The 9823-nt window shown below is 42.5% G+C and overlaps 1 protein-coding gene across 5 annotated transcripts; it reads left to right on the forward strand.

Annotated features, from left to right (window-relative positions):
- Positions 1-2216: 2216 nt before the first annotated feature.
- On the forward strand, positions 2217-9724 carry LOC104954955 (protein argonaute-3-like). Of its 5 annotated transcripts, none has more exons than XM_010782169.1 (11): positions 2217-2398; positions 2539-2659; positions 3286-3494; positions 4147-4283; positions 5655-5789; positions 6062-6149; positions 6230-6377; positions 7172-7291; positions 7380-7523; positions 8129-8295; positions 8884-9724. In XM_010782169.1, exons 2-11 carry the CDS (start codon positions 2555-2557, stop codon positions 9098-9100), a joined length of 1470 nt encoding a protein of 489 aa, XP_010780471.1. In that variant the 5' UTR covers positions 2217-2398; positions 2539-2554; the 3' UTR covers positions 9101-9724. The 5 variants fall into 5 exon arrangements, with proteins under 5 accessions (XP_010780471.1, XP_010780472.1, XP_010780473.1 ...); XM_010782170.1 differs by having other exon boundaries at positions 8162-8295; XM_010782171.1 differs by having other exon boundaries at positions 7380-7502; positions 8162-8295.
- The last annotated feature ends 99 nt before the right edge of the window (positions 9725-9823 follow it).

Below are 9823 nucleotides of genomic sequence, written 5' to 3' on the forward strand. Positions count from 1 at the left end.
CAATCCCTCTGTGCACGAACCCTTACATATGGTAATGAAACATTAAAACACCTGCGCTTATAGTCCAGTGCGGCTTACTATATGAACACATCATTCAATTTAGCTGCTGCGGCTTATATTCAGGTGCGCCTTATAGTCCGGAAATTACGGTGTATATATATATATATTTTTTTTTTTGGGAGGGATGCCTAAGTTGATTACATATTATCAAATTGAATAATTCAATGTATACGACAGTGCCATAGTTAAGTGTGTTAGGTCTAATGGTGTGTTTTGCTCCCCTCACCGGTCCCTCACAGCGGGCAGAGCTGCAGGTGCTGATCTCTCTCTCTCTCTCGCTTCCGGTTATACTTCACTCGCGTTTATGTCCAAATCCATCAGATCTAGCTAGTTCTAGCTAATGATATGGCTGCTGTCCCTCCCTACAAGCAGATCACGCGGACTCAACCCTCATCTTATGCCCAAATGCGGCGCAAATGCGCTCCGCAGCCGTTGCGAGGTTCCGGCGCTAACAGTTCATGAGCGTGCTCCCCCGCCCCCTGTCAACACTCGCGACACATGAGTGGCCAGCCTAAACAACAATAAGCGCTGCTTGGCAACCGTGTGTGGCGGCAAAGTACATAAACATTTTGACAGGAGAGATTTAGTTTTGCCGGTATTCAACATATATCAAAGTCCGGTAATTATTTACACTCTAAGAAGAGTCCTACACAACAGACAAAAAGGAGTAATGTGTGGAAATATTTCGACGAGGTTAGTGAGTGCGGTGTAGAGTGCAAACGAGGCCAAATTAAACTTATATATACACATACTATACCTTGCTATACCCGCAACCTCCGTTCCAGCTGAGAGTGTCTTCTCCACAGCTGGCCTGATTGTGAATCGCCTCCCCACATGAAAGCTGTAGGCCTATAGCTGTCAAACTGTGATCACCAGTTCAATACATTTGACAAATTCGACTTGGTTTCTTTACTTATTTGTATGTATTTATTTTTTTTCCAAAAGCTATTGAAATAAAAAAAAAATTTACCCAATTTTTTTTTTTTATAGGATATGTACATTTCGGTTAACCGGTTAACAATTTTTTGGGGGTTCGAATATTCGAATATACATTTGCTTTCAAGTTCCCATCCCTAGTCTCTATATCTATATGGATAGACTAGCAGCTGTAGATCTTGAAGATTTACATGATGCATCAACAATGACGTAATTAGTAGTACACAAAAATCCCCAAAGTAGTGTCAAAAAGGTGTTTTCTTTATGTTGCTCATCAGCTTACTTTATGGTCATCCATATAGAATTCCTTTGAAGTGAGTGATTCTAGACACAGCCTTGGTGACTGGAGCTCCAAGAAAATCAGACAAATCTGTTGTGTTCCCGTTTGCCTCTTCCATGTCTTTAGTTGCCATGGAGAAACTGTAGCAACACGGGCGACATCGCCATGGGAACGGCACAGGGGAGGAAGCGACCTGGGGATGCATCAGCAGAAAGAGAAGTGTCTGTGAGAGATGCTTGGTCATGGCTGGGTCAGGGTCAGCTCCGGGGCCTGACTGCTGCTCTGTACTCATTTCACGGCTTCATTCATCAGGATTTATTTTTCAGTAACACTTTTGTACTTTCATTACAAGTGAAACACCTCCTGCTATAATCGGAAGCAGAGACTCTGTCATGTACGTGTGTGTGTGTGGATCCTCTGAGTCACATCTATGGAAATAGTGTGGTTGTGTGATTTTCTCTTCACCGACTGTACTTTCCACTTTGGCATTTCTGAAAATGTTTGTGTGTCTCACACACAGCCCACTCCTCCTCCAGTCTGGCACAGGCCATGCCACTCAGAAGAATTCAGTGATCGCTGAGCTCTATTTATTTGAAATGCCACGTAACTCCGTAACCTTTTGACATGTACTTTATCAGAATGACGGGGGAAACGGCGCCGCTCTGTTTGTTTCAGTTTTGTCAGTTTGACATGAGGCAATCTTTGAGGTCCCTGCCCATCTTTAGTCCCAGCACCCAGCGTCTGCTCTTTCCTCCATATTTACCACTTCCTTCCTCTCTGAGCTCGTCTGAAAGGGGAGATCTCGTTCATGATTACTGATCTGGGTATAGCAATCGTAAAAAATGGTGATCATTTTTGAAATATCTAGGTAGATAATATACAAGACAGCCAGAATGCGATATACATTTTTAACCTTATTTTGGCATGTGCCGTTATAGGAGACGTTGGAGCACCCGCTGAAGCCCAAGCACTTTTTGCATTGCCACGGCGACCTTGCTATGGCACTCTCGGCAAGCCCATCAAGCTTCTGGCTAACTGCTTCCAGGTGGATATCCCCAAGATTGACGTCTATCTGTATGAGGTGGACATCAAGCCAGATAAGTGTCCTCGCCGGGTCAACAGGTAACAGGAAGAGCTTCAGACTGCACACTAGGACAAACTATAGCACTTTATTTACCCCTGAAATGTCTTTGAGCTGTGTAAGATTAAATTCATACTTGATGTTGATTGGAGATGTGTGTCTTCCCCGGGGTCTTTTTCAGGGAGGTGGTGGACTCCATGGTTCAGCATTTCAAGGTGACCATATTTGGCGACTGTCTGCCAGTTTACGATGGGAAGAGAAGCCTCTACACTGCTAGCCCACTTCCTGTCGCCACTGGTGGGGTAAGACTCTTCACTTCAGTTGATGGGGCCAACAAAGAACTTCACAGTTTAGTTGGGTTGTAACAAATAGCTGTAGTATAGCTTCATTCATAATGTTTACAATAAACTTGTATTGTATTATTATACAATTTGAATGATTGCACTCCAGTGGTGGCTGCGTAGGATTGTTTTTGACTTGTATGATCCAAACATTTACAATAAATCCAGAAAGTAGTATTTAATTCCTCCCAAAATCCAAAACATTTTTATATCTACCAAAATGATCTGCTTCAATCCATATTTGTTCGTGTTCCGCCCTACAAAAACAAGTTATAGTGTTATATTCATGATGGAAAGTTTATCCCCAAAAATAAACAACTAATTTGATCTGAATGAATACTTTATTAAAATGGTTTGTTTGAGGGTATTTCATTTATGTATAGAGTGATGACGGCATATTCAATTACAACATGCATTTGAAGCTTCAAATGAAAACAAACCAAATATTTCTGGTTAAATGATGTGAATAGCTTCTCAAGTCAACTTTTCAATTAGAGCCTTAAACCCAAATCTACCAAAGTCATATTTAACTGTGGGCTTTTGATCATTGATCATTCAGCCACAATAACAGTTGTTTCCCTCTCCAGGTGGATCTGGATGTCACCCTGCCAGGTGACGGTGGAAAGGACCGCCCGTTTAAAGTCACCATCCGCTTCGTGTCGCTGGTCAGCTGGCACATGCTGCACGAAGTCCTGAACGGACGCGCTGTGGCCGAGCCCGTGGACCTGGAGAAACCCATCAGCACCAACCCCGTTCACGCTGTGGACGTGGTGCTGCGACACCTGCCCTCCATGAAGTGAGTCTCCTCCCTTCTGCAAAGAGTTGCTTTTCCAAATAAACACCTTTTTTTTAATAAGAATATTTCAAGTAAAGGAGAAATTCTGATCCCCAGCATCAATACTTGAAATCGTATTAGGAGCTTAGTTTAGCTAAATATTTCAGATAATTACCGGTTTCTTTGAATCAAGATCATTAAGATGACTATATCCTGTACATGTGCGATGTTACAGATTGAGTTTCAATGGCAGGAAGTTGAAGATAAGAGTTTGAACTCAATGGCACTGAATAAAGCATGAGAGATTTCTCATCCTCATGAAATATGATTGAGTTGCATCCTGGAGCTACTGTATGACTTTATTATTCAGTCTTCTGACCACAAAACAGTTTCATATTGTGATAGATGCGGAATGTGGATTTTTTTTTTAAGTATATTTGTTTGGTTTGAAGAAACATTCGCACATGGATAAAAAACATTGTTGATTTAATATACCTCATAATATGCCATTTGGGAAATCTATAACCAAAATAGCTTTTAGTAACATGAAGGATTCCATTACTCAGGCAGCATGAGTGCTTCGCTGCACCCTGTGAACCACTCTGGAACTCAAACTCTTGGTCTATGTTTGTGCTCCACTAACATACGCCTCACCTTTTGTGAACCTCATCAGGTACACGCCTGTGGGACGCTCCTTCTTCTCCTCCCCAGAGGGCTACGACCACCCGCTAGGTGGAGGAAGGGAGGTGTGGTTCGGCTTCCATCAGTCAGTACGGCCAGCCATGTGGAAAATGATGCTCAACATTGATGGTGAGGAAGCATATAGACAGAGGAATCGTTTTTTGGAAATATGTAAAAGTGAATGCAATTCTTTTTTTTTTTTGCTGAGTTAGATTGGAAGATAAGTCTTTGAAGTAAATGTAGGCTACAACCAGCATTTGGTTTGGTTAGCTTAGCTTATCGTAAAACTGGTAGACACAACTTTCTGAGCTCTTTCTAAAGTCAACAAAACCCAACCTGCAAGCGACTCTAAATCTCACCAAATGATATATATTTTGTTTATTTCTTATAAAAACCAATGGTTCAGAACAACACTGAAGTTTTGAAAGTGCTCGACTGTCCTAGTATTTTCATCACCACCATCAACCAGCGGATACTTGAAGAAGTTAACGTGCCAGGCAAAGTCATCGTATGGATTGTCTAAATTGTTAGTCCTGTTAACACGAGCCCTGTCTTTCCTGGGATTGACATCCCTCATCTGTAGCTCCTCATGTGGTTTCTTCCATGTTCCCCCCTCAGGTTTTCTTTAAGCCAAAGTGTTTCCCTCTCCAAAGCATGGCTAAAAAGGGACAGAGGGTGCCTTATGCTAACCTGTGTTTTGAGATACTTGGCTGTATAATCAAATTGACTTGACTTAAATGGAAAGCTCTAGAGTTCCTGTGAGGTTGATTATGGCCCAATTCCAAACTAACCCCTACACATTCCCGCTCTCAGCTGAATGAGGCTCCTTCTTTCAGGTGGAGGGTGTAAATACAGAGGCATGCTTTGGGACAAACTCCCCTCTCCCCGGCATGTACTTTTCGTAAATTTCAAATCACTGTCTCTCTCGGGAAAAATTACAAAAATGTTAAGCAGTGTTTCTCTTTTTTTTGTAAACCTCTTTTCACATTTAAATCCGATGTTTATGAGCTGCTCGGTTTTTGCCACCCCATACAAAACACTTGTACCATTTTGTAGACACAAGTCTATATGATCCTAAGTAAAAAATAATAGAAATAAAATGCACAGACCTATTTGTTTCATGATGGATACAAACAACATTGCACATGGTTAGGTAGGGCAGCTGGTTTAAGTCAATGCAAACTAAGCTGTTGGGGGGGCTTCATAACTCCCACTCCCCACTGGCTGGTTTGGAATGACACCTAATGTGGCAGACGCTCCACACGAACGCTCAAACGGAGTGATAGTGTGTCGGGGTCAGTTTGGAATTGGGCCTCTATACTTCCTTTTCACAGAGTAAGGCTCGCTGTTTTCCCTGATTCCAGTCTTTATGCTAAGCTACCCAGCTTTGGGCTGTACCATTTGGGTAATCTCTGTCTCATGGCTCTAAATAAATCCTCATCTGCACCTGAGTTATTGCCTTCATGACTAACAGTTTGATCTCCTCTCTTATCTCCTCAGTGTCAGCAACAGCGTTTTATAAAGCCCAGCCAGTCATCCAGTTCATGTGCGAGGTCCTGGACATTCACAATATTGACGAGCAGCCCCGCCCTCTCACCGACTCCCACAGGGTCAAGTTCACCAAAGAGATCAAAGGTACGTCACTGAGGAAAGGCAGCGCCTGCGTTCACTGAGCTACAGTACGAGGAGACCATGCACTGCTTTGTGTGATAGCATCAGAAGATACTTTGACTCGTTAATGTTGTTGTCGACTATTCATTGTTCAATGCTTTTTTAATTTGATGCATAAAGGAGGTACAGATAAAAGCTGGATCTTGGTCAAGTAGGCATCTAAGCCCTCTCAGTTGTTCCACTCTAATGAATAAAAGCTCCAGTCACCTAAATGTTGTATTTCCCTGACTTCCCAGGTCTCAAAGTGGAAGTGACACACTGTGGAACCATGCGTAGGAAGTACAGAGTCTGCAATGTAACACGACGCCCCGCCAGCCTCCAGACGTATGTTTTCGCATCGCTGTAGCTGTTAACTCACGATCAAAGCTGTCATTAACAGATTCTTGTCGCCTTCAAATCCTCAGGTTTCCGCTTCAGCTTGAGAGCGGTCAGACAGTTGAACGCACTGTGGCGCAGTACTTCAGAGAGAAGTACAGCCTGCAGCTCAAGTACCCCCACCTGCCCTGTCTGCAGGTGGGCCAGGAGCAGAAGCACACCTACCTGCCCCTGGAGGTAAGGACTGACGTTTAAAGGGATGCCGCGGCCGAAGCTGCTCAAATCAGTTTTTGGAAGACACATCATAAAAAATTACTTTTCATTGTGGATGGTCACGTTTTAAAGACAAGACAGTTTTAGTGTAAAACAATATTCAAAGTTTACTGTTTCAGACGGTAGAGGATTTTTTTTTTCTCATAAACAAGTATAGGTGTCATATACAATAAATCTTTGATTCATATCCAACAGACTGCTTGTAACGTTTGCCTCGGCATGTGTGAAGCTTAGTCTGGTTCCAGAGCGCTAAAACCAGCCCATATCTCACATTTGTTCGGATAATTTAATTAAAGAATGTCAGAAATTGTTGGTGAGATGAAAGTAACGTTTGGGAAATTTGACAACAATAATACAAATTCAAGCTGAATGAGTGAACTGGAACAAAATGGTAATTTCTTCAGAATCAGGTTGGATCAAAAGAGGGATTCATTCATTCGTTCAACCTTTATTATTTATTTTATTTAAACGTGTGGAATTATTGAGGGCATGTTCTCATTTTCAGTAATGTCAAGAGTACAATAAAGGAAGAATAGATACACAAACAAATAAATATGAGGTCAAACTGCAACATGAAAGAGAGGTGTAGTTTTCATGCATGGTTTTAAATCGACAACTGAAATGTAAAAAAAATATGCAGCATCAAACTTACATCATTTTCTCAAAGTTAGTGTTTTAACTCAGGACTTTAAGCATAAGTCAACTACTTGAAGGACCAATGTGATTAGCCTGAAGTTGAGCTGCCATTTTCCATTTAGGTTTGCAACATTGTACCTGGTCAGCGCTGCATTAAAAAACTGACAGACAACCAGACGTCGACCATGATCAAAGCCACAGCGCGCTCTGCTCCAGACCGACAGGAGGAGATCAGCCGGCTGGTGAGTTCCTGTGCTCTTCAAACAAAACGGCTTTTTTTCTTTCTTCTTTTTTGATCCTGTCAAATAAATATATGTCCTCTCCTCTCAGGTGCGGAGTGCAAACTACGAGGCAGACCCGTTCGTGCAGGAGTTTCAGTTCCGCGTGCGAGACGAGATGGCTCAGGTGACGGGCCGCGTCCTGCCGGCCCCCATGCTGCAATATGGCGGCAGGGTGAGCTCTGAACCCTTTATGGTACCTTCCCTTTAAATCACGCTTCATATGCATGTGTGTGTTTGAGACACTTGGGTATCCTCCAGTTGGTCAGGAAATCTGATTAAAAGGATGACTTAACATTTTATGGCTGAAAATATCAGTCAGTGTGCTTCTTGCTTAATGAAAGTTTGTTATCAATATGACCTATTTATAAATGAGACACACATCCGGTTGTCTTTGGAGGCCCTATGACTTAAAAATAAGATAAATGTATATCTGATTTGCTCACGCTTTATACCACAATTCTCTCTGATTGCATCTCTGTCATCTTTTTCTATAAATGCGTATGAACTTTAACTTTTGATATTTGCTGTTTCATTACTCGGAATGCTGTTTTGAGAGATCATACAGGGAAGCTTTTTTCATTCAATTCTCTGTTTTGCATGTCTGCAACACAATTCTGTTTTCTTGCAATACACGCTAAATGCATGACCCGATCCGAAAACAATTAGTCTTTATGCCACGATCGGCCTTTTCAAAGAATCACATGAGCTTGATCTCCCACTGGCTGCCTGAGCTCTTTACATCTTTGAATCCAAACACTGTCCTGTCCTCTGTACTGTACGTCTCTGTGTGACTACCAGCCCCAGGAGATCAACCCTGCACTGTCGTTGCAGAACCGCACGGTGGCTACGCCCAGCCACGGCGTGTGGGACATGAGGGGGAAGCAGTTTCACACCGGAGTGGAGATCAAGATGTGGGCCATCGCCTGCTTCGCAACCCAGAGGCAGTGCAGAGAGGAGATCCTCAAGTGAGTTCAGCAGAATGACTGTTTGCCCTAGTTTAGGCAAGGCCATTTATAGCACGTCCCAACACAAAGGCAAATCAAGGTGCTCCACACATTGTTTAGATGATCATGACAATCATTTAGATAAACTGCAACAGTCATATCAAATGACATTTAAATACATTTAACAAAAGTCATTAAAAAGCCATGAGAAAATGTTTTAATAAAACAAGCTAAAATAGAATCAGACAGGTATAAAAGAAAAAAACAATAATAAAAGTTAGTGTTACATAAGTTAAGTTGGAGTGCTAAAAAAATATACATATTAAAGGAAGGATAATGAACATTTATGGATATGAGATCATAAGAAATTTCAAATGCATTTAATCTAAAACACATTTAGAAAATGACCAAGTATGACAGAACAGAGTTGTTGTTATGTTATTTTTTATTTGCTGGAGGCAAGACATTTATTTTTCTGAGAATTGAAAATACAGTTTGAACACATATTTACTCCTAACAATAAACATGTGATGATGTTAAAAACATAAGGCTGGTCCTTTTGAAGGAAAAGTGTCATGTAGGGTAATGTGTTTCTTCCTTTATGTTCAGGAGCTTCACAGACCAGCTGCGTAAAATCTCAAAGGATGCTGGGATGCCAATCCAAGGCCAGCCCTGTTTCTGTAAATACGCCCAGGGAGCAGACAGCGTGGAGCCCATGTTCAGACACCTGAAGAACACCTATGCCGGGCTGCAGCTCATCATCGTCATCCTGCCGGGGAAAACACCCGTCTACGGTACAAAAATGAACACTTCTATAAAACAATAGTCTGTGTGTATAGAAAAGTGAGATCTTGACCTCTTGGCCTGACATCATGTAGCCTCAATTCAGTCGTATGACGTTTGTGAGGCATGTAAGTTGGCATGTTTACATAAGGATGTGACCAGAATTTTAGCCAGGATTGCTGTGGTTGCCGGCCCGGCGTGCTGTGAGGGGCGGGGCTCACACACAGCCCATGACACAGCCAGGTCAGGACACTCCGCGTGCAGCAGTGTAGCAGCCAAATGAATAATATAGAGACAAGCAGGAGACAACGTGTGACTTACTCGAGGGGAATTTGAAGTTAAATGGAAGTGGTTGCCAAACCTAATACCACATCTCCGGTGTGGGAATATTTTGGATTCAAGCCAAATCAACGAGGCGAACCTACGGACTTGAATGAGCCGGGCGGTGTGTCGCATTTGTTTTAAAAAGGTAGCAACAAAAGCTAGCAATACGACCAACCTTAAATTGCTCCTGAAACACAACCACCCCATTCCGTTTTCCCAGCTGGGAGCAAACACGGCAGCTGCAGATGGAGAGCCCCCACCTTCCCGACAGTTTGCAATCAGAGATGCATTTGCCTGACAATGCAAACATGTTGGTGTTCCTTGCTCGAAATCTTTGCTTGATACAGATTTGGATATGGCCTGTCGAGGCATCTGGGTCTTTGTATGGACAGTGGACTGTACACTTGACTGTTGTTTTAAGGAGGGTTGTTTTGCTTGATAC

The sequence above is a fragment of the Notothenia coriiceps genome, unplaced genomic scaffold (genome assembly GCF_000735185.1).
Source record: "Notothenia coriiceps isolate Sejong01 unplaced genomic scaffold, NC01 NC01_scaffold00024303, whole genome shotgun sequence".
Lineage (NCBI taxonomy): Eukaryota > Metazoa > Chordata > Actinopteri > Perciformes > Nototheniidae > Notothenia > Notothenia coriiceps.

Bases quoted from the DNA above. Each gene is read 5' to 3' on its own strand.
- LOC104954955 (XM_010782169.1), top strand. From the start codon at position 2,555: ATGGTTCAGCATTTCAAGGTGACCATATTTGGCGACTGTCTGCCAGTT. The intron at 2,660-3,285 runs GTAAGACTCTTC...TTCCCTCTCCAG, and splicing joins TTCCTGTCGCCACTGGTGGG to GTGGATCTGGATGTCACCCT. The intron at 6,150-6,229 runs GTATGTTTTCGC...TCAAATCCTCAG, and splicing joins CGCCCCGCCAGCCTCCAGAC to GTTTCCGCTTCAGCTTGAGA.